This window comes from Leopardus geoffroyi, chromosome B2, assembly GCF_018350155.1.
Source record: "Leopardus geoffroyi isolate Oge1 chromosome B2, O.geoffroyi_Oge1_pat1.0, whole genome shotgun sequence".
Lineage (NCBI taxonomy): Eukaryota > Metazoa > Chordata > Mammalia > Carnivora > Felidae > Leopardus > Leopardus geoffroyi.
The window spans coordinates 80,059,775-80,083,825 of NC_059332.1; the positions used below are offsets into that span (position 1 = coordinate 80,059,775).

A 24,051-nucleotide genomic window follows, 5' to 3' on the forward strand; every position below is an offset into this window, starting at 1 on the left:
GTCTTAAATAGACAAGAATCTTGTTTAGGTCAAAGACTAAGTAGACATTGCCCCCTGAGAACAATAAATTACTTTAGAGAGCTTGAATTTTATCTATATGTGGTGTCATTAACGTCTGATGAAGTATTTTGTTTAGCTCAAGAGAATGAAAAGCAGTTCAAAAACTTCATGTTTTCCCCTTTGAGCTTAATTTATTCAAGGAATACCAAACCTAAATCTAAGCATTACTGCCTGTAAATGATATGGACTCAGGATTAATGATCACTTCCTGCATACTCTGTCATCTGACCTGACACACATTCCTCACAAGCAGATCATGTATTGTGGTAGGAGAAGCATACCTCCCAAGTCACAAAACCCACTTACGTCGGTTGTGTGTTGAGAAAAGAAAAAATATCTATCTATCGATCATCTATCTATCTATCTATCTATCATCTATCTACATTTAAAGAGCTTATGATAGAAAATCCCTGGCAGAAAGAGATTGCAACCATCTCCAATCAGATTTTACTCCATGTTCCCCAGCCTCCGATGTTGCCATTTTGTCAAGAGCATACTATGAAGGCGCACACGTGAGTTACGTCTTTCCACAGTGTCAGCTTGATTCAATCATAAAGCAAAGCTAATCATAATTATAAAGCAGATTCAGAATTCAAAACTCAATGACATTTCACCATGTGATTAACTTGGTTTCTTTCACAGCAAACAGAGCAGAGCATGACAAAGGCACACGACAAACAAGAGAGGAGGAAATGATCCCAACACAAAGTCAGTTTGCGGGCATACAGTTGAGATAGGCCTTGGTCCAGTTCAGGTCAGCTCTTGGCACCTACTTATGTTCAAGCAGTGAAGGGGCTCATTTTTGTTCAGGTGTCAATTGGCCAGGGCCTTCGGCCACTGCCTTCTTTAAGTGGTCAGACCAGAGGGGTCATGTCTGAAGAGCAGGACAGTTTGTTGCAAACCCCTCCCCCCTTTTAAAGGAATTTAATGGGTCTTGGGCCCTGCAGACCTCCTCTGCTTCTGCTTGTTAACAGTTTTGGGGTGTCAGTTGTTGCTTGTCCCGGCAATATCTTGTAGCTGCAATACCCTTTACTGTTTGTGTTATTGCTTGACACAGACCCCTGCTTGACATGAGTAACTCCATCTTGCTGTCTACACTCTTCTACCCTCTGTCACTTACTGAGTTCTCCTGGCCTAAATATGATTTCTTTTCTCTATTGATCCAAGACTGGCCAAAAATGAATTTAGGAAATCAAAGGGGAAAAGAATTAACAAAAGTTTAGATCTGAATTAATTCACAAAGCACAGATTTCTTATTCTAAGATGACAACATAATTTCAGTAACAAAACTTTTCTGTCCTCACCTTGATTTGTCACAACCATATTTATTATCTTTTTAAAAAAATATTGATTTTGGTGGCACCTCGGTGGCTCAGTTGGTTAAGCGTCCGACTTCAGCTCAGGTCATGATCTCACGGGTCTGTGGGTTCAAGCCCTGCGTCAGGCTCTGTGTTAACATCTCAGAGCCTGGAGTTTGCTTCAGATTCCGTGTCTCCCTCTCTCTCTGCCCCTCCCCGCTTCACACTCTGTCTGTCTCTGAAAAATGAGTAAACCTTAAAAAAAAAATTGTTTTTTTAAATGTTTATTTTGAGAGAGCACACGTGCAAGGTAGGTAGGAGCAGAGAGAAGGAGAGAGAATCCCAAGCAGGCTGGAAGCTGACAATGCAGAGCCCAATGTGGGGCTCAGTCTCACCACCTCGAGATCGTGACCTGAGCCAAAATCAAGAGTTGATGCTCGACAGCCAGAGCCACCCAGGTGCCCCTGAAATGGAATTTTGATATGGGTGGGGAGATACTTGAGTTAGGTATCCTGGGAATTCAGAATGGGGTAGGTGCATCATTCAGATGATGATGAGCACTGTAATTTTATTTTATTTTATTTTATTTTTTTAATTTTTTTTAACGTTTATTTATTTTTGAGACAGAGAGAGACAGAGCATGAACGGGGGAGGATCAGAGAGAGAGGGAGACACAGAATCGGAAACAGGCTCCAGGCTCTGAGCGGTCAGCACAGAGCCCGACGCGGGGCTCGAGCTCATGGACTGCAAGATCATGACCTGAGCCGAAGTCGGCCGCTTAACCGACTGAGCCACCCAGGCGCCCCGAGCACTGTAATTTTAAAGACAATAACTCTGGAGCTGAATGTCATGTATATTCTGAGGACAATCTTAATAGCAAAGACAGCAATCACCCAGAAAAGTGAGAAAGCTACTGTACTGCCTAAAAAGAAAAGCTGTCTGACATCTTTCCTGTTTTCAGCAGGTTCAGCTGTACTTCTGTTTACTTTTTATCTGTGAGCTTCTTCTGTATTCTTCTATTTCTTTAAGCTAGTATGAGTGCATTCCATATTACCCATATTGTCAAATACCACTAAGGTATAGTTTAATCCCATTTGTGATTTTTAAAGCCATAGAAAGCTAGGAGCCTAGAATCACACTACTATAACATAATGAAGAATATTGATCTCAAATCAACATCCATTCCAGACATTTATTGTTAATGTAAGGAAATCGTCCAGAGTATGACCAGAATAGATGTCTAAAAGTATTCATCACAGTATTTTATCCAATATTAGGGGAAAGATTGCCTTGTATATTTAAAATATACAATGATTTTAATGGCTGCAAAATATAAAGAGTTTTTAGTAGCAAATGGTGATGCTATGTCCTGGAAAAGAACCCAAATCGATTTATATGTAAAATTGATGGCAACTATATAAAGATGTATAGGATTATGAGTTTTTTCTGCTTTTTATAATTTGAACTTTACAATATTCCCCTCTCCCTCCGCCCCTCCCCCCAAGGAAAAGGGAGGAAATTCACCTCCCAAATCTGCATTTAGATCCCAAGTAACTTGAGATTCATACTCCCTTAGAATTAAAAAAAAATTTTTTTAAAGTCAGCTGAGGTTTGTGGTGGAGAAATATTTTTTTTAAAGATTCCAGGACAAACATTTCTTCCCATTTTGTAAAGGCATTTGTGTTTTTTAAGCTGGGTTTGGTGTTGGAGGGCTGTAGACTTTAGGGGCAGGGGTACTTGACCAACTTGTTTAGGATCAACAAATCAGCCAGAACTCCTAACACAGTGCTTAGCACGCATAGTAAGCACTCAATATTGAGTTGTTGAATGTCTGAATGCAGCTCTTCCGTCACTTCCTGTGAATAATAAAAGATGTGTGGTTATGTGATCCTAGTTCAATGCATTGATAACTTGAGTGTACGTATGAATTGTGGAGGCCACTTTTAGGCAAAGGCTTGAGCAATGGGAACCTGAGCAAGGTAAAAGGGCCCACAGTGAACACAGAGCTGAATACAAACAGGCTCATTAAGTGACCCACCTCGAAATAGCCGTTGGCCCTAATGGGCTACTTACAGCCAGGCACAGTTTCCAAGATTGCCAAAAAAGAAAATTCCATATGTCCCCTTACTCTATGTAACTGTGCCCCTCACCACTGCCTCCTGGCAGTCTCTCCTTTGCTGTCCTGCCTGCTGCTCCCTTGCAGTGTATTCAGTAAACTTCTCTTTTGTTCTCCCTGGGCGAATTCTTTCACTTCTATCACCGTCTGGGCTGCTGGGTTGCCCAACCGAAATCACCTCGGGGATCATGTTAGAATACAGGTTCTAATTGAGTAGGTGTAAGGCAGGTACTGAGATCCTTTCTTTCCGAACATGTTCCTAGGTGATGCCACTACTGCTCTGGAGATATTTGAGTTGCAAGAATCAAATTGTATTTTTATCCTAAGTAAAAATAGATGCAGCGGGACACGTGGGTGGCTAGTTGGCTCTGACTTCCGCTCAGGTGATGATCTCGCGGTTGGTGAGTTAGAGCCCCACGTTGGGCTCTGGGCTGACAGCACAGAGCCTGGAGCCTGCTTCGGATTCTGTGTCTCCCTCTCTGCCCCTCCCCTAACTCACTCGCTCTTTAAAAAATAAACATAAAAAAAAAAAAATAGATGCAGTGAATACCCCAGAGTAGAAGTCCAACTTGAGGAATGCTGATGTGGAGGACAAAGGCAAAAAAGAAAAAAACAAAAACAAAAACTTACAACTTACAGCCCATTGTCAAGTACTTGAGACAGCCAGAGTGATCTTCCTCTAGAAGCTCAACTCCCTTGATGTTAATACTTTGCTAGAGGCAAAAGGCAACCTTAGCTTGACCTTAGCTGGACCTCCAGGATCCTGTAAGTCTTCTTTAACATGCAAAAATCCCTTTGGAAACTTACTTTACCTCTACCCCCTCCCCCCAATATAATTTGTTAGCAATCATCCTCTAAACATATGGTCCACTGATATACATCTGAAGGGTCTCATGACTAAGGTTTTACTAGACAGTAAATGACCCCTCAAGGTCCTGGAAACCTTGTTTCCAAATTCCTTAGAGACTTACCTATCCCTAACCCCCTCCCAACTTTGAAGTATGTAATCAGTCACTCCACAACCCCAGTGCAACTCTTTCTGCCCAAGTGTCCTGTCCCCAAGCTGTAATAAAACCACGTTTTTTTTTTTGCATCGAAGATGTCCCAAGAATTTTTTCTTGACCATTCGCTCCTGAACCCCAACATTTCACCTGAATGCCATGGTAATTAAATTGTATTATGGGACAGTATTACCAAGTGGAAAAATAGTTGTAAAGCTGTACCGTTGTTACAGCAAGTACTTGGCACCCAGGAAGAGACAAGCCACACACACTCGGGGAATTAGAAAAGACTGTTGTGCACTGGTGCTGGCCCAGCGGAGTCACCTCCAAAGGCTGAGCCCTGAACCTTGGCATCGACCTCCTTTTATGGCTGGGATGGTAGGGGGTTGAGAGACAAGAGAAAAAGGGGAGGGGGCCCTTATCATTGGTGCCATCTGGGCAGTTGGTGGACACAGGAGGCAAACAAGATTACAGAAATTGAAAGTATGCGAGGGGAATATCCATCCGCAGGCATCTGGCTGGCCCCTTTTAGCTTGTTTTTACTAGCTTTTCTACTCACCTTAAATCTTCAGTTTTTAGGTAAATCACCGGACATATTTTGAGTATAATTATGCAGTATTTCATAGCTGAAGGCATTTTGCAAAAATTGTTAACAATCTGAAATGGCAAAGCCAGTAACTATGCAGCCAGGTTCATACTAAATTGTAGTCATGGTATTTTGGGGAGAAGCCAGAACTCTAAAATTGATTTTCAAATAAGGATAGTTGTGTGCAGATGTACAACATGAGAAAACGGTGCCAATTTTGGGTGAAGATTGAGAAATTTTCAGAGATCATTTTTTTCTTCTCTCCTCATGCTTGAACTATTTTTCTAGGCATATCATTAAGTTGGGCAATACTAAAGTTGATTGCTTTCCAATAGAAGGTCTAAAAGAAAGAAACCTACTGGAAAATTACAAGTGGAATCTTGTTAAAACATGGCTGAATGAGATTTAAAACTTGGCCTTTGTGTAAAAGAAATCCTGCTATTGTAGCCAGTAAATTTCCTAAAGCAATTTCCATGTCTCTTTATTTAATCCTTATCAAATAACTCCATTGACCACTCACCCTACAAAAATTTCCACTTCTTTGGAATCCATCATTTTTAGGGACAATGTTTTAGAATTACATTCACCTAAATTCTATGTTGCAGCAACAAAAAAATTAAGATTATATTTATATTTGTTGCCCGAACCTGTTTTCTTGCTCCAGTGGTTTTTCCCCAGTGTTAATGCTACTCTTAGAAATGTCAGGGGGGTGTCTGGGTGGTTCAGTCGGTTGAGCATCTGACTCTTGATTTTGGCTCAGCCCATGATCCTAGGATCATGGGATTGAGCCCTGCGTTGGACTCTTCACTGAGTGTGGAGTCTGCTTGGGATTATCTCTCTTTCTTTCCCTCTCCCCATCTCATGCTCTCTCTAAAATTAAAAGAGGAAAGAAAGAAAGAGAGAAAGAAAGAAAGAGAAAGAGGAAGGAAGGAAGGAAAAGAGAAAAGAAAAAAAAGAAAAGGAAAGAAGGGACATCAGGGCACCAGTGTGCATGAGCTCAGAGAAAAAGGCCATGCTAGGACACAGCAAAAAGTCGCCATCTGCAAGCCAAAGAGGGAGACTTCAGGAAAAACCCAACCCACCAACACCTTGATTTTGGACGTCCAGCCTCCAGAACTAAGAGAAAATAAATTTTTGTTGTTTAAGCCACCTGTTGTGGTGGCCTGAGCAGCTAATACAGCATCATATATGAGTTTCCCAAGCAAAGTAAGTGGAAAATCAGCTCATGTGGCCTGGAAACCTTGCCAGATGACTCAGAGTGGCCCTGGTCATGAGGAAGAAGTGAGTGACAAAGATGTTTGTGAAGAGTTTGATTGAAATTGTTTCAGAAAATAAGCATGAAAAAAAACAATGTTTAAATTTTTTTTAATGTTTATTTATTTTGAGAGAGACCGAGCATGAGAGGGGGAGCAGGGAGAAGGAGAGGAAGAGAATCCCAAGAAGGTTCCACGCTCAGCACAGAACCAGATGCAGGGCTGAATCTCACCACCATGAGATCATGACCTGAGCTGAAATCAAGAGTCAAGACACTTAACTGACCGAGCCATCCAGGTGCCCACCCCAAAATTTTTTTAAATACTAAAAGCTAATGTTTAGCTATTTCATTTATATCCCTTTAAGTATCTTGAGTTTGCCAAAAAAAACCTTTGTTTTCGTGAGTTTTCATTGGAGGAAATGGAAGATCACCTTGTAAGTAGAATTTGTGCAAATATGGTTTCATTTTCAGATTAGAATGAAGTATAGCTCTAATATGAAGAAATATGTAGTATGGATGCTCAGTCCAATTAATTTTGGAAATAAAATGACATTATTGTATATAGAATTTACTTTATTAAAGTGAATTTCAAACAAATGCTGTTCGGATAAGTTTGGTGGGTGTTGATCCTGTAGATACCTAGTCTGAGTAACTTATTTGTTTAAATAATACATCAAATTAGAACCCTCTCCTTTATCCCATGCTCTGACAAGAGGTGGCCATTGTTTACTGGTTCATAGAAAATGCTGGTATTCATTGAGGTCAAATGGAGATGTCCAGTGATGTCTTCCCATTTCTTTTTCTTTCTGGTGTTCTTTTTTTCTTCAGAATCTATGTGGGCATTTCTCATCCTAATGAGTTATAGGTTGTCTCAAATTATGCATTTTCTTGAAATGTTTATGTAGAAAAAAATCTGTCTATTCCCGAGTTCCTCAGTGAAGATATCACACTACTGAGAAAGGACTTCACTTTGAACTGGGACATGCTCCAAGGTGGAGATACACGAAGCAGTGATTATGAAACAGCAACACTTAACAGAAATTTTCTAGGCTAGTTATTTCTATGACAGAACTGACAAAATGCATGCATAGACCCTCTTCTTTAAAATTTCCCTACCAGAGAAATTCCCCGCCAAATCAGAAGCCATTGTATCAATCTAAAGAGCTTTGCTTCAGAGAGGTGAAACCTCATGAACCATGAGACACAAACAAAAATAGAAATACTATTATTGCCTTGCATTAAAATAAACATGCATTTCAATAAATACTGAAAAATAGGTAATAGGCTATAAAGTGAAGCATCAATTTTGGCCAAAGCAGGGATTTAGGTGCATGTATGTTCCATGCAGGTGATCTTTAGGTGCTTCCCAATTCCACCTAGTCCCAGAGAATATAGTGACGTGCACATAAAGGGCATCATTCATGTGAATAAGCACCTAGGGTCTAAAAGAGGTTGAACTACAGGTTGCCCACAATGCTGGCAGTGTGCTTTTCCAGGGAATCCCGGTAACAACTATCCCCAGTTGCTACAGGTGTCCAATTCCTGCAGCACCGTGTATAATTCTGTGGACACAATAGATGGTTATTAAGTGCAGATTAAACTGGTAAGTGTCTTGTCAATGTCGTTTTGGAAAGCTGGAGAAGAGTGGGTAGTGGGAACTTTAATTTCATCATAACCTTAAATTACTCTCATCGTACAGGTATTTCTGTGGTACATACAGAAGAATGTGAAATGTATAGAGTTACAGGCGTTTATGAGAAAATAGACCAGTATATTAAATTGAATAAAATATATGCTGCTGGAAAAATTATCCTGGAGTATTTATCAATGGCATGTGTGTCGATCCTCATGCTCACATAGCTGCTTCTCTGACTTTTCCTCTGGGGGGAGCTCCTCTCTGAGGCCAAGGTCAGCTGCACCATCATCTTGTCCGGCTTCTCTCCATTCTCCGGCGTGTAGTTGCCCAGGTCGTTAACCTCCCCGTCACTGTAGCTGCCATCCAGCATGACCCCGCGTGGCTGGGGTATTCCACAGGTGCAGGGAAGCTGCGAACACAGCAAACACACACTGGGATGCCAGCTCAGCTTCATCTCTCGGAACCCCTTCACAAGAAACTGCAATAGTGGACGGGGTTGCCGTTTCTAGTTTCTTTTATTCCCAGTTAGGGGCAGGGCGTGGGAAAATAATGGTGGTGACACTGTAGTCGTTCTAAAAGAGCAGGTATCCTTTTTTGTTTGAAGTCTACAAAGCAACTCTTAGGAAGCATCACGTTGCATCAGAGACCGATGAGAATGTTTATGATCAGATAATTGCCCTGTTCTCCATGAGATCATAAACGGATGTAAGCCCTGATAAAAATGTTTTCTGGTAATGTTATGTGTATGTGATGTGATGAGGTGGGGATTGAAAGGTGTAGCATTGTGGAGAAACTTCAGTCTTATTTAGTTCTGGTTTTCTGGAGGAGATAACCATGGGACCGCGGACAGGGGGAAGAAAGGAAAGCCAGGCGAGAGGGAAGATGATCGGGAAAATGACGGGAGATGCACAAGATCACATATGAAAGGAAAGTTCCCAGAATGGAGGATGTACCTCCCTGGAAGGTTTTTTATCACACCTCTGTGTTCACAAATAATTGTTTCACAGTGTTGAATTGTCATCGATTTTTAGCACTAAACACTGAACACCACCAAGATTAAAGGGCCTATGTCTTAGTTAACTTGGCTTAGCTCCTGGTGTATGGTAGGTGCTAAATAAATTTTTGAGTGACTGAAATATGTAGCCCAGGGTAAAATTAGCACTGTGTTAATGTATTATTTTGTTTGATCTCCACACCAATCGGTGGAGAAGGTTGAGGATGGGATGTCACTACCCACTTCTACAGAGAAGGTCTGACCTTCTCACAGTCCATAGCGGGACCAGACTCTATCCCTGAGCACTTTCTTTACTTATGGTAAGGTCACCTTCTCCCGGAGCTTCCGCTCCTTCCGCTCCTGCACCGTGGTCAGGTAGTTGACAGCGGCATACTCCAGCACCGAGAGGAACACGAACACAAAGCTGACCCAGAGGTAGATGTCCACCGCCTTGATGTAGGACACGCGGGGCATGGAGGCGTTCACGCCCGTGATGATGGTGGACATGGTCAGCACGGTGGTGATACCTGCACACAGAGCGAGAAAAAAGCCTGTGTTTGTCTTTCACCAAACACAGTGGGTGGCTTCATGCCTCTGTTCTTTGTCCTTTCTGCTCCTTGGGCCTAGAATATCTCCATCCCTGCCTCTCTGTCCCTGCCCCCTACTCATCTTTCAAGATGTAGCTTTTATGAAGCTTCTCTTACTCCTCCACCGCCCCCTTCTCACCCTTTCCTCACTCCATATACGAACATATTCATTAGAGCAAACGTATCACTTTGTCCTTCTGTAGAGCGCCCGCCCCAGACATTTGGGCAGCAAGATGTGAATTTCCATTCAATTGTTTAAAACAGAGTTTATATATATGAGCAGGTATATATGTGTTTCTTGTAACTCTTTCTCCAAAAGGGAAACAAGAGCACAAGGTATATTTTAGTATTTGTGTCCTTGTTGCTGGTCTTGCAGTCCTGGGCCCGTATAATCAGCCATCAGGGCAATTATGGCACCCACCCCCGTGCTGGACCCGGCTGCCCGTTCAGCAATGTTGACCTGAGGACTCAGAGGTCATTTTGCCAAGAATGATGTTAGCCTCATTTAATGGGGATTAGATTTTGAAAACTAGAATGTTTGTTTATTTAGCACAGTAACTATTCAAGCGATAGAACAACTGTTAAAGGACAGGGCATTTGTCAACGGTATTTGCCTGGGATTTCAAATTAAGCTCAGAATGTTTGCTTGGCAAACACCAAATCACAGGGGACTGGGGTCACCTTAAGGGCCAACTCCAATTCAGTGTCACTAAAATCTGAGGGGAGGGGTCACCCTCTCCCTTGAAGCCTCTGAATCATCTGAACAATGGGGGTGAGTGTGACTGAGTGGGTGAAATATTTAAAAGTGGGGAAGAGGGTTGATAGCAAGTACCTGTCCATGAAATGCTTACACAATAGGGATTTTCAGACCTGAGTATGTATAAGAATTACCAGGAGACTGTTCAAAATGTAGGTTCCTAGTCCTTTCTCAGAGATTCTGATGCTATACACGTGGAAGGGACCCAGGATTCTTCATTGTTTGTTTTGTTTTGTTTTTAAATTTTTTTTTTTTAATGTTTATTTATTTTAGAGAGAGAGAGCGAGTGCAAGTGGAGGAGGGGCAGAGAGAAAGGGAGACACAGAAACCGAAGCAGGCTCCAGGCTCTAAGCTGTCAGCACAGAGCCCTATGATAACACGGGGACTCAAACCCACCAACTGTGAGGTCATGACCCGAGCCGAAGTCGGACATTTAACAGACTGAGTCACCCAGGTGCCCCAGGATTCTTCACTGTTAACAGATCCCCCCAGGGATTCCGTTGCAAAGATCCCTCACCTTTTGAGAAGCCCTGTTAGAGAACTTGGTTTGCAGGTGAGCAGAGAAAGCACCCACACACTGGTACCACTGACCCCAGAACATGGTTCTAAGAAGACTGAAGGTGGGTTATTTACATTAGTACTTGTGGGGACCTGGAAACAGTTCTTTTGCCACATAGGTTCTTAAGAATGGCATTTTACTTGTGAATCAATAACCCGGTTTTTCCAAGTTACAATGCTAACAGGGGTTTACAATCAATTTGAAATGAATTGTTTTTATCTGGAAGAAATGGCTTGTATTTTCAGATGCCTGGAACGTGCACTTGAGATGTTCCTTACCTAAAGGGACTCTGGCGGGCACAGCTCTGCGGTCGATCCAGAAGGACACCCAGGACAGCATGACCATCAGGGTGGCAGGAAAGTAAGTTTGGAGCAAGAAGAAGAAGATGTGGCGTCGCAAAGTGAAGTTAATGTACAGACGGTTGTACCAGCCTGGGGGACACAGGAGGAAAAGATAGCACACACCATAGCCACTCAGCAACTTCACACAACGCATTTTATCTGGGGAATCGTAAACGCCTTAGACACTTCCCTGGAACCTTGCCATACCTTTATAAATTGGGAGGGAGAAAAAAAAAACATGGAATAGAGTGATTATATGATAACCTGAACCACATGGGTGAGTCCCTCTCAAGAAATCCTTGGCCCCTGTCTTCTACATAAATGGAGCCCCTTGAGATGGCCATTTAAGGCTTATTACTCATCCTTTGGGACAGAGCCCAGCAAAGTCACTGTCACTTGATTACTTGGAAATGCAGACTCTCAGCCCCACACCAGATCTATTGAATCAGAATCTCTTTTCAACAATACTCCCCACATGATTTATACGCACAAAAAAGCTTGGGAAACATTTATTTAAACAAGCCCCTTTGGATTTCTTTATAGAGGAAAATGTTTCAAAGTTAAAATACCCAGCTAACCATAACATTACATTTCAGAACAGTGAAAGGTCACTGGCTCAGCTGTGCCTTAGCTCTCCCCTCGTGTTCTCTACAAGGAAAAAATATGAATGGAGGAGTTCTAACGAACAGGAGAAAGAGGAAGGAAAAGGAGAAGGCAGGATAAATGGGAGACGACGAGGACTGAAAATAAAATGGAGACTTGGCGACATTAACTTGAAAACTTGGTATCCTAGACAATTATAATGCAATAGTGATCATTGTAAAACAGTCCCAGAAAGCGAGTGTAGAGGTGCTATAGACTGAATGGGTCCCCGCCAGATTTGTACGTTGAAACCTAATCCTCTGTGTGATGGTATTTGGAGGTGGGGCCTTTGGAGGTGATTACATCATTAGTGGGATTAGTGTCCTTATAAAAGAGACCCCAGATCATTCCCTTGTGCCTTCCCCCATGTGAGGACACAGGGAGAAGGTGGCTGTCTATAAACTTCCTAGTTATTTCAGACACTGAATCCACCAGCATCTTGATCTTGGACCTCCCAGCCTCTAGAACCGTGAGAAGTAAATCTCTGTTGTTTAGAAGCCACCAAGTCTATGGTATTTTGTTATAGCAGCCCGAACAGACTAAGACAAGAGGAAATGTTAGAATGCTAAGGTGAGGGGCGCCTGGGTGGGGCAGTCGGTTAAGCGTCCGACTTCAGCCAGGTCACGATCTCGCGGTCCGTGAGTTTGAGCCCCACGTCAGGCTCTGGGCTGACGGCTCAGAGCCTGGAGCCTGTTTCCGATTCTGTGTCTCCCTCTCTCTCTGCTCCTCCCCCATTCATGCTCCGTCTCTCTCTGTCCCAAAAATAAATAAACGTTGAAAAAAAAAAAAAAAAAGGATGCTAAGGTGAAGTGGAGATCCCCTGAAAAATCAAGACTCCTGAGTGATGTATACAGAAGATGAGATGTGCTGTATTGCCATGTTTTGGAAATAAAACAGTGCCTCTGTTGCAGATTATAAAGACTTAAAAGGTTGCACTTCTTTGTGCAGTCATGCGATGTTTTTGGCAATAGAAGCTTCATAAAGATTTGAACAAGATCATCCTGAAAGATGATTAATCAAGACAGAGACAAGGGTTGGAGAAAGCTGTTCCCCTCAGCTGCCCAGAGGAAGACCACAGAGCAAGCCCTCAGGCAACCAGAGGGGGCGAGGCCACCCCGACCTGAGCACTGAGGCTCACAAGGTCTTAAGGAGGACCTATGCAAGCAGTATGGTTAAGAGAGGACTGTTTGGGGGGTGGGGATGGGGCGGAAAAAGAGAGAGAGAGAGAGAATTGGTTGAATGGAGCAGAGAGAATGGAAATCAACAGACCTAAAATTGAACTGTTTGTTGCCTATAAAGGAAGGGGCCCTGGAGATCCTATCAGGGGTGAGATGCCAGCTGCTAAACTGGCAAAGTAATTGGCTCAAACAAACCTCCTCCCATAGCTTCTGTTTGAGTCTTTACTAATATTTCCTAGGTTATCACTTCCAATGCTTTGGTGGTATCTGAAAATCACCTTCCCCAGTGTTTGCCATGCTGATTTAGGGATTTCCACCTTTGGCTTCAAATCCAAGCACACAAGCTCTGCTCGCTTGACAACCAAGCCCCCACTCCCTGCCCCCCACCCTCACCCCTACCTGTGCTGCTATAGAAGGCCAGCTTAGTGGTGGTGTGGAATTCTTGGATGAGGAACTGTGAGAGTGAGATCCGCTCATCTGTCTTCAAGGAGTCATTGCCTTTTTTCCAGTACAGCATGAGGTCATCCTCTGTATAGGCATCTGAAAGGATGGGAGACAGCATCAGGCACGGCCGGCGGCCGTGGGAGGACAGGCCTGCCTGTGGGGCTCCGTGGAAGCAGCTCCAGACCTCCCACACGGACGACTGGGATTGTAGTAAGAGAGTCTGAATAAACAAACCACAGTCTAAACAAAGCAAAACAAAATCCACATTAATTCTCCCCAGTCTTCCAGAAGTCATCAGAGCAAAGCTGTCAAGCCTAAATGCTCATAATGCCTGCAAAAGTGCTCACTTCACAATTCAGCCTGCCATTTATTAGGTTAAAACAAATGAAGTTGTGGGGCGCCTGGATGGCTCAGGCGGGTAAGCATCAGACTTCGGCTCCCCTCCTCTCTCTCTCTCTGTCTCTCAGATGAACATGAAAAGAAAAAATGAAGTTGCTATGCTTGTAATCAGAAATGGATAAATGGCTGCAGTATCGCATACAGTTCAGCCTTACAAGCCCAGGCTAATTTAGCCCTTTCTTTTCTCCTTTCAAAGTGTAGGAATGCATCCATTGATGGCGAACCTATTGCAATACTCTCAGGTAATAAGGGGTGCATTCTAGCAGGAAAGGAGCCACAAAGTGATGGCAGCAGGACACAAGTCCCTTTTCTGCAGGCCTCCTCTTGCTCTTCCTACCCAGGGGAAAATCCAAGTGATTCTCCATAAGGATCGCTCCCTCTGGTGATCCCACTTTAGGTGAGCCCACATCTTACTCCGGTTGAACAAACCTACCTGCGGCCTGGACAGAGCTGAGGTAAAACCTCACAGTTGCCGGTCCAGTCTGCTCATGTGTTAGACAGTTCTTGCCGTAGCTCCCTGACGCCCTGTTTCATTCCTCTATTTTCTTCTATTTCTTACCCTTGACCTGCGTGATATTCGGTGTCATGTATCCCCTCCACTTGGCTAGGCTACAGTACCGTTATTCAATCAAACACGAATCTAGGTGTTGCTCGGAAGATGCTTTGTGGATGTGACACCTACCACCAGTTCACTTTAAGTAAAGGAGATGATCCAGGATAATCTGAGTTGGCCTGATCCAATCAACGGAAAAGCCTTAAGATCAGACCTGAGGTTTCCCCAAGAAGAAGAAATTCTGCCCTTCCTGCCTCCACGGGCAGGATCAGGTCCCACCCGAGGGTTCCCAGCCACCCTTCCTGACAGCTTGTCCTGCAGATGTCAGACTTGCCAAGCCAACTCCCAGGCTCGTGCAAGCCAATTCCTTGACACTAAATATCTCTTACTATGTATCTCTGATATTCTGCTTCTCTGTGTACCCTGACTGATGCAACCTGGAAAAAGCTACATTCCTGACGGAGCCGCCTGGGTGTGGTAGGGAAAACAAGGTTCTGGAGTCAGTGAGTTTAGTCCGTCTTAGCACTATGTCCTCAGGCAAGTTACACCCCTCCTACCCGTAACAGAGATAATAGTAACCTTCTCACAGGATCTGGTGAGGATTACATGACAGCAGGTGGCAAGTCACTGTGCAGTGGGTAGTGATTTCCTTGGTCCTAGGATTTATTATTCCCTTTTCCCACATTCAGTGCCCCATGGAGCTGTCTATCTGGCCCCTGCTATGTGGGAGGGTCAACATCCCTGCCCTCCTCAGCCCCAGATGACTGGAGCCAGGGCACCCCTGAACCATTGCCACAGTGCAGGTAGGCTTACAAAGGTGTCCTGGGCCAAAGAGATTCCTCACTTAGGCTTGGCCACCAGCCAGGAAGGGCCAGTGGGCAGGTGCTCGGTTGGAGCAGACCAGCTGGAGTTATGGGGGAGTTCAGACTGCACCCACCAGAGGAAGCGTTTGGGCAAAGACTGAAAAACAGAGCAGTTGTGTAGACAGCTGGAGATGCAAGTGGTTAGTCCTTGATGCTGCCTCAGCCTTGACCTTCCTGGGGCCTGGCTTTGAACCTGTCCAGGACTTTGTGTGCAAGTGTCCCGATGCCCCTCAGTTGTGCCTGAGAGTCTCAAGCACGACGTGCGCTCGCCTGGGCAGTTCCCTCCGACGATTGTTGCCAAACTTGTTTTTGTCAAGAAATCTTTTCTTCCACAGAAATCTCATTCAGAGGAACAATTAAACAGGTCAAAAATGAGCTCTTGGGATGGACGGTGTGTAGAAACAGCTACAGAAGGAGATCCGCATTTGCTGAGCTCTCTACCGCCCTCCCCAGCTCAGGTTCCATAGAACCAAGTTTAAAACCATTATGGGAACAGAAGGTTTTAGTTTCAAACTTATGCCTGATTTTCAAAACGACTCTGGACTTAGGTTTAATATCTTAAAAAGTCATTTGAGGGGCATGTGGGTGGCTCAGTCAGTTGGGCACCCAACTCTCGATTTTGGCTCAGGTCCTGATCTCACAATTCGTGAGATTAAGCCCCGAGTCGGGCTCTGCACTGACAGTGAGGAGCCTGCTTGGGATTCTCTCTCCTTCTCTCTCTGCCCCTCCCCCACTCGCATTTCCTCTCTCTCTCTCTCTCTCTCGCACACACACACACACACACACGTACAGTAAACAAATAAACTTTTAAAAAGATACATAAATAATTGAAAAATCACTTGAAAAACACAGCCAGGAATGAGGAGCACATGCTGTTCATGCTGCTGACAGTTCTCGGTGTTTGCGATTGCTCGCGGTTTGTGTGCTAATGTCCAGGACGGTCTACTTACAACTTTCAATTTCAAGTGAGCACGTTTGTGTGTCCAGGGGAAATCGGCTGAAGTCCATGTTGCACATTGCAGTCACTGTTACCCTGCAAGCCAAAAGACAAAATCCAAATTTTCAGAGGCTGCAAAATACAAGTGCAAAATGATCAAACAGAAAAGGCCTCTGTTTCCTTCCCATGTAACTGCCTCCTTATAATTGATAAGCAAGGTGTCAAGACTTAGGTAAGTAGCCTGCGTATAATAAAGTCATTGGAGTACTCCGGTTTTTATGTTTAACTCCAGCGTCAGGGTGAGGCCAACAGGGTGTCTATCTCTGTAAATTCTATCACATTGAAGCATATTAACAAAGCAATGGCCTCTATCAATATAAACCTGTGAAATAAAAATTCATGTGATATTGTTTCCTAAAAGAAATCATAGGAGCATATATTGTTCTCTTGTTGATAAATTCCATTTTTTCTGTTCATTTATCGATTTTATCAATATCCAATATTTGTATACAATGTATCAGGAATAATATTAATGAGGGGCACCTGGGTGGCTCATTCAGTTAAGCGTCTGACTCTTGATTTGGGCTCAGGTCATGATCTCATGGTTCATGGGTTCAAGCCTCGCATCGGGCTCTGCCCTGACAACGCGGAGCCTGCTTGGGATTCTCTCTCTCTCTCTCTCTCTCTCTGCCCCTGCCCTGCTTGCATGCTCTCTCTCTCTCTCTCAAAAATAAATGGAAAAAAAATATTTTCTAAAAAAAGAAGCAGCAGCTAGCTATTCAAAGTCAAAAAAGCAAAACTGCAGGTGTGAGTGGTCAAATGATTTGCCTTTCTGCCCAGGCTTCAGGTGTAAAAGGACCTACAGGAAGAGGCACAGCCTGAGGGCTGGGAGGACCTTACCGGAGACTGTAGAGCACTTTCCCATCGGGCTGGACCCGCAACATGACATTGTCCGTGGTGGTGTCATGGATGAAGGAGCGCTTGGAGTGCACGAAAAACATGTCGGGGACCCAGATCTTCTTCACCAGACGGCCGTCAAACGTCATGCTGAGGTTGTTGGTGCTCGGGAAGGACAGCCTTTCGTCCTTCCAGTAGTGCCTCAGGTAGAGGGTCATCGTGAAGTCCTGGAGGGGAAGGGCAGAGAGGAGAACCCCACACACTGAACCCACTGGGTGTCAGCAGGACACTGTGCACCCCATGGAGCCGTCAGCGGCTGAGAATGCAACAGCAGAGTAGAGGTCTTGCTTCCAGTCCCCGGGGTTTGCTACAGTAGGAGGGGGACTGCAGGGGAGGGACACAGCAAGACACCGCTAGCAGAACCCGTGTCCCTGAGACCCACCCCATCCCCTGCCAAGTGCCTCCACACTGACAAGGTGCTACTGTCAGTGCTTGTGACCCTCAACATACTGGGGCGAGTGGGGGGCTGGGCGGGACCAGCTAAGCACCCCAGCTCCTTGGCCCCTCAGCTGGGATAACCGTGAGGCGTGTTCTCTGTTGACTCCTGGAGTACCCCCAGTGGGACTGAGATTCCTAGTAGTAACTGGCTTGAGGCTCAGGTCTATGTGCTTCCTCCCCACCCTCATCTCACCTCCCCCCACTCTCTTCTCGATTTTCCTGGGATCACCTCTCAATTTGTGCTAGAATGCTTCTCTCAAGTCTGCTTTTTGGAGAACCCAAACTAAGCGAAGGCTGTAAAAAGTCCTGTAAGTCGAGGAGTTGTAGAACATTCCATTTTTCCACCTAAACTCATTAAAAAGGAAAAAAAGGGACACTTTTCAGCAAGTCATCTGCATTTCCACAGCCAGATATAGGATCTACAGTTGTAGGATATCTGGCAGCTACAACCGCGGACCCTACGGTTTATGTTTGAGAGCCTTTGCCCAGAGAACCATCCCGATGGCAAAAGTCATGGGAGGGAGATCGGCTTTGTCACCTGGCTCTGCTTTGTTCCAGTTGGGTGGTTTTTGGCAAGTGTCTTAACCTTCCTGAGCCACCTATGAGTGTGGGCATTCCTGTAGCCCGAGAGTTGTGAGACCCAGTGAATTCGGGTGTGTGGACCTCCTGGCCCAGCATAGGCCCTGTGTGAATCCATCTGCTACAGCCCTAGAAAAAGAAGCACTTTACCATGTCGACCTCTGAGATGCTGTCCAAGCTCTCCACCTGCACATCCACACCCACAGGAATGGCTGGACCTGCAAATGGGGCATGGCAAGAGCATTTATTCTTTCTATTTGAATTTTCACTATAGAAAAGACAGGCATAGGAGCATTTCCCCCCCTGGAGCCCCAGTTTCCTCAGTTTCCTGTCAGACTTGAAGGTTTGGTGTCCCCACATTTCAAGCTCAAATGAAGCCAGAAATCAAAGGGTTGGATCATAGGCTGCCTCCCTGGAATATTCCAACAAAGGTTTAAAAAAAAGAAGTTTTGGGGCATATGGGTGGATCAGTTGGTTAAGCATCTAACTTCAGCTAGAGTCATGATCTTGTGGTTTGTGAGTTTGAACCCCATATTGGGCTCTACACTGACAGTGCAGAGCCTGCTTGGGATTCTCTGTCCCTCTCCCTCATCTCTCCCCCGCCCCCACTTGTGCTCGCTTTCTCTCTCTCTCTCTCTCTCTCTCAAAAATAAGTGAATATTTTTTTAAAAGTTTTCTTTATCTGAATCATTCAGGTGATTCTGAGATGATGAGGTTAATATAAAGCTTTCTTCTTTGGTTGCACATACTTCTCTAAAGATACAATGAAGACCTAGCTCAAAGCTGAGTCTAATCTAAGGAGTTACTCCTTAGCATGGGGTTATCCACTTTATTTTTTATATTTGCCTCCTGATTTTGCAGCCTCTTGTGTCGTGGAAGCCAGTGTCTCTGTCTGGCCATGAGAAAGGCTCTACCTGGTTAATAGGCACCCAGAACCAAAGCCACATTCAGGTCATTGGCCAAGCCCACACATCTGTACCTTTGCCACAGGATGGGGTAGCTTCCAAGGGCAACATGATGCAATAGGGTGGCCTTTGGCATTTCTAAGCCATGAAATCTTACTATCCATAAAGAGAAGGAGAAGTAGATTGCTGCCCCTTTTCCCCCATGCTTTCAGGCATGGGGGGCAGGCATGGAGCAGACTCAGATTATCATGGATTGAGGTAGGTTTGGATCTAACAGCAGCAGGTTACAGATTAAATAAAGACTCCCTTCTAGAATCTGTTTATTCTTTGGGTCGAGGTGGCTAGAAGAAATAAAAACATGAGGACGGTTTCTAAAATAAATTTTTTATTGCAGGAAGAAACCCATGTAGATGAAAACCCTATTTGACACTGAGCAGGCTGAAATCTGGCAGCTGCAGGCTAAGCTTCAAAGTGCCATGACACCCCTCTGCTCTAGATCATTATTTTCTCAAGCTATTTTCATTTAATTAAATCCAGCAGACCACACTCTGCCCTCAGATACACACCCCTCGTTCCATCTGCCAGCTCCCGGATGAGAATGAATTTAGTCCAAGGTTGTGGTTTCAGAGTATTTTCAGGAGGCAGCTTTGGGATGTAGCAGCCCCATCTTCCCCTTGTCCTTCCGCAGCCAGCTGCTGGCCTCACTGATCCCAAGCCTTCCTTATCAGGAGTAGTGGCCTGAGGACTGCTCAGCTAGCCTACCCTCGCCATCGGCCAACAGGCACCTTCTGAGAATGTGTTTATTAGCAGGGCCCACGGTGGGGCTGGGCAGGGGTGATGCTCAGAAGACACTGTGGGTTCCATCTTGGCCACCAAGCACGACAGAGATGGACCTGACCAGGGGAGAGCAAAGCTGGGTGGTCCCTTGCTTTGATTTATGCCCAGGCATAGGTGAACAGACCCGAAAAGAGAAGACAACCACGGCGAGTTGTGGCTCATACCTCCAAAGCCAGGCCTCATGCTGAAATCGTGGTCGTCTATCCTCAGAAGCTGCTCTGATTTTGTCAGTGGTGACTTGGTGATATCGGGACTTCGTTTCAGAATTGGACTGCCAAGAGGGGAGAAATGGGTTGAGCACATATTCCAATCAAAGCAGATAAAAAAATTTCTTGCATTCAGATGTGATCCTGACAGGTTCGATGGGATGTATGATTTCTTCTTTTAAGCTATTGGATATCTTCTTTCCCTCTCTCCAGCTTTCTAGAGAAATGAACTGACCAGTAGTTTAGAATCATAACTGAGGAGCTTTAAAAACACCAATGCCCAGGCCCCACCTCAGAATTTTGGATTTGGGTGCTCTGGGAATGGGGCCTGGCAGTTAGTATTCTTAAAAGCTTCCCAGATGATTTTAATGTGTAGCTAATGCTGATAACTGCTGGTCCTGGCCTTAATAAGAAGTCTATCCCCCTCCAAAGACCATGGCCATTCCGGGAGGGTTTGAGCTAGAGGGGAGAGGAAGTGGGTGTGGGCAGAGCTTGGTACCCTTGGCCTCTGTTGGCCCATTCTGTGGAAAGAGGATGGATTTGCCCTTGGAAAGTCCACCATCCTTATTCCATCAGAGGCAGCTTCTTGTTCTGTTGCTGGATTACACCTAGGCCATTTTTATTTATTTTTATGTTTCCTAAATAGGTAATGTATTTACGGGGTTGGACAATTTTAGAAACGGAAATGCAGTGAAAAGTTTCTCTCCCATCTCTGCCTCTACCACATTTCTCCCATCCCCAGGTATCTCTCTGAATGATTTCTTCTTTGCAAGGTTTCTTGTAGGTACAAGTAAATACAAATATATGTCCTTAGTTCTCCCCTTTTTATTTTATTTTTTTTATTAAAAAAAATTTTTTTTTAACGTTTATTTATTTTTGAGACAGAGAGAGACAGAGCATGAACGGGGGAGGGTCAGAGAGAGGGAGACACAGAATCTGAAACAGGCTCCAGGCTCTGAGCTGTCAGCACAGAGCCCGACGCGGGGCTCAAACTCACGGACCGCGAGATCATGACCTGAGCTGAAGTCGGCCACTTAACCAACTGAGCCACCCAGGCGCCCCAGTTCTCCCCTTTTTAAAACCCAAAGTTAACATATAAACTCTCCTACTTTTTCTTTTTTTCTTTATTTAACTATTCTTTGGATTTTTTTCCATATCTAATTATCCCAAGCCTCTTGTTCTGTTTTGTACTACATAGCATCCATTACATGGACGCACTGTAATTCACATGACCGTCCTCAATTGGTAGATATTTGAATTGTTTCTAGTTTTCTGCTATTATAGGCAATGCTTCAATGGCCTTGAATAGTCTTCATCCAGCCATCAACACCATCTCTGGAATCCACAGAAATAACTGACTACCTTCCCTGCTCCTCCTTTTGCTAACACCAGTCATGTGTTCTCTTCAGGGTGCCATCACACACACCTTTCCCCTGGATGCAGTGGTTCCCAAACTGTGGCATGCATCAGTATCTCTTGGAGGGCTTCTTCAAACCTAGGTTCCTGAAACTCCCTTTTCTTCTGATGTTTCTGATTCAGTATGTCTGGGCTGAGGCTCAAGAATTTGCACCTCTAAGAAGCTCCCGGATGCCCCTGATGTCCCTGATCTGGAGACAACACTTTAAGAGCCACTGCCCTGGCTCATCTTATTCTCAATATATATGGTTTCCTCCTTTTTAACTATGTCCACCTGTAAGTCCTTTGCCATCTTCTTTCCTGAAGAAACCTTCATCATTGTGGGGAGAAAAATGTGGCAGAGAGACAGAAAAACAGGGCTCTGACCTTCACTCTGACGCTGTCTGCGTGGTGCCTTTAGGCAACTTGTTTCCTGAGACTCAGTTCCTTAACTGATAGAAGGTAAGCTCTGTGACCTGACAAGGGGTGTGAGGAATAAATGAGATAATGTGCGTGCAAGTACTCTTCAAACTCTAAAAGGTACACAAATGGAAGAAGTCACTGTCGTTACTGAGCTGGTAAGGAAGTTTCCTTCCAAAGTAAGGGAATTAATGTGCTCACAGCAAAGGAAGCACTTCGGGGAAAGAATTTGAACTAGTGAACCAGGACCAGGCTACGCTGCTTATGGATGTAAGGGAGGAAGAAGCTAGGGACTTCGAGAGGAGGAAAGCTGGTCCCCGTCGCCTCCCTCATCCTCTCTCTCACCCAGCTGAAGCCAGGAGCCCCGCCATTTTTCCTTTCCAGTTCTCCTTTCCTCCGGTCCCCCACCTTCTGCCTCCAGCAAATGGACCAGGGGTGGGGACTGCTTCTGAAAATCACCACAGGTGACGTGTGAGGAAGAGACATCTTTAGAATGGTGTGCATGTGTTGATGGCCATGCTTGCCTTATCTGCCGGCATCTTTGTGTGCTTCTGTCTCTGTGTACGATGAACATTAAAAACCAAGGCATGCTAGAGACAGTCTAGGTACTCAAATCAACAAAGTACTCCTCACCCTTCAGATCTACTGCCAATATTGTCAGAATAAAATATGAACGAAAAAAACAAAATTATGACGCTTCACTGCATTAATTTAGCCTTTTGCTGAGCATTTTCCCAGTACTCACAGGAGCAGGGATTTGGAGGATTAATTACTTAGACTGGTCTGAGGAGATCTGACTTAAAAACCTCTCCCCCCTCGGTTTACCAGAAGGTAAACCTCTCCCCCTTGGGCAGATCAGAAATTGATGCCACTCTACTTGAATCTACCACGAAACTGTTACTACAGAGTAACACATTGCCAGGTGGACTGTATCACTTGGGCATCCTTGCCGTCTGGCTTGTGGATTCAGCCACATGGGCACTGGCAGGAGATGACAGAGCAGGGCATTTGTTCCTCAATCTCTTCCTGCTTCAATGCCAGGGACTAGCAATGTCTGTGTTGCTCTGTAATTACAGATAATCACAGTATCTTCAATAATTTCCAATAATACCATTTCCCCTCCAGGCCTGTGGGTAGTCATGGCTCCCTTCTGTTCCTAGTCCTGGTTGGTTCCCTGAACCTTGGCCACAGCTCTGCAAGTAGTCCCTTTGTTCAATTATTGTTTAAGCCCTTTTGAGTGCACTGCTGTTTTCTGCCAGGACTCGAATGATGCACACACACCGGGCTGATGCATAGGGATTATGTCATCTGTAGCAAAGTGGAACAGAGGCAGGAGCTGGGCAGGAGTGGGTCCCAAGAGTGGGTCCCAGCCATAGGGAAAAGCTAAGATTGGAGGGAGGGCTGCTCCTTGGGCTACAGGCCATCACAACCGATGGTCGGCAGGGACAAGATGAGACCACAGGCCATCACAACCGATGGTCGGCAGGGACAAGATGAGACCACAGGCCACCAAAGGCAGAGTCTTATCTTTAGCACCTTGTACAGTGCTAGGTTCCTGTGGGCTCTCAACGCATGTTAATTGAAGGAAGGAAATGGCCCCCTAGATGGGCATCTGAAAAGGGAAACAGGAGGAACTGAAAGAAGGGCTCAGAATGTAAATTGAGCTCGACCCAGTTCTTTCTTTGGCTTTGGGCCAGCCTGAAACAGAACTGGGCTCTGAGACGCAACTGCCTTTCCCATCATGAAGCCTAGATTCTAGCCTAGAAAAGACTGATAAACAGGATTCTTAAAGTCTTTTTCATTGATGCTTAATATTTTTAAATAACATTTTTTCCCTTATGTGCCCATGTTTTAAAAATTATAAAATAAAGGAGAAAATAAAAACCATTCAAAAATAATCTTTGCCAGGGTGCCTGGGTGGCTCGTCAGTTAAGCATTGGACTCCTGATTTCGAGAGGTCATGGTCAGGTCATGATCCCACAGTTTCATGAGTTCGAGCCCCACATTGGGTTCAGTGTCGACAGCGTGGAACCTGCTTGAAACTCCCCTCTCTCTCTGCCCTTCCACTGCTTACACTCTCTCTTTTTCTCAAAAATAAATAAATAATA

At 44.7% G+C, this 24,051-nt stretch overlaps 1 protein-coding gene across 1 annotated transcript in view; it reads right to left on the reverse strand.

Annotated features, from left to right (window-relative positions):
- Positions 1–6,871: 6,871 nt before the first annotated feature.
- GABRR1 (gamma-aminobutyric acid type A receptor subunit rho1) overlaps positions 6,872–24,051 on the reverse strand; it is a 29,067-nt gene continuing 11,887 nt past the window's right edge. Inside the window, exons 2-9 of the mRNA XM_045499011.1 lie at positions 20,087–20,193; positions 18,331–18,398; positions 17,107–17,330; positions 16,220–16,302; positions 13,410–13,550; positions 11,128–11,280; positions 9,277–9,473; positions 6,872–8,361 (exon numbers count right to left, since the gene is read on the reverse strand). Coding sequence (XP_045354967.1) covers positions 8,068–8,361; positions 9,277–9,473; positions 11,128–11,280; positions 13,410–13,550; positions 16,220–16,302; positions 17,107–17,330; positions 18,331–18,398; positions 20,087–20,193 — 1,267 coding nt within the window. The 3' untranslated portion in view covers positions 6,872–8,067. The remainder of the gene's footprint in view (positions 8,362–9,276; positions 9,474–11,127; positions 11,281–13,409; positions 13,551–16,219; positions 16,303–17,106; positions 17,331–18,330; positions 18,399–20,086; positions 20,194–24,051) is intronic.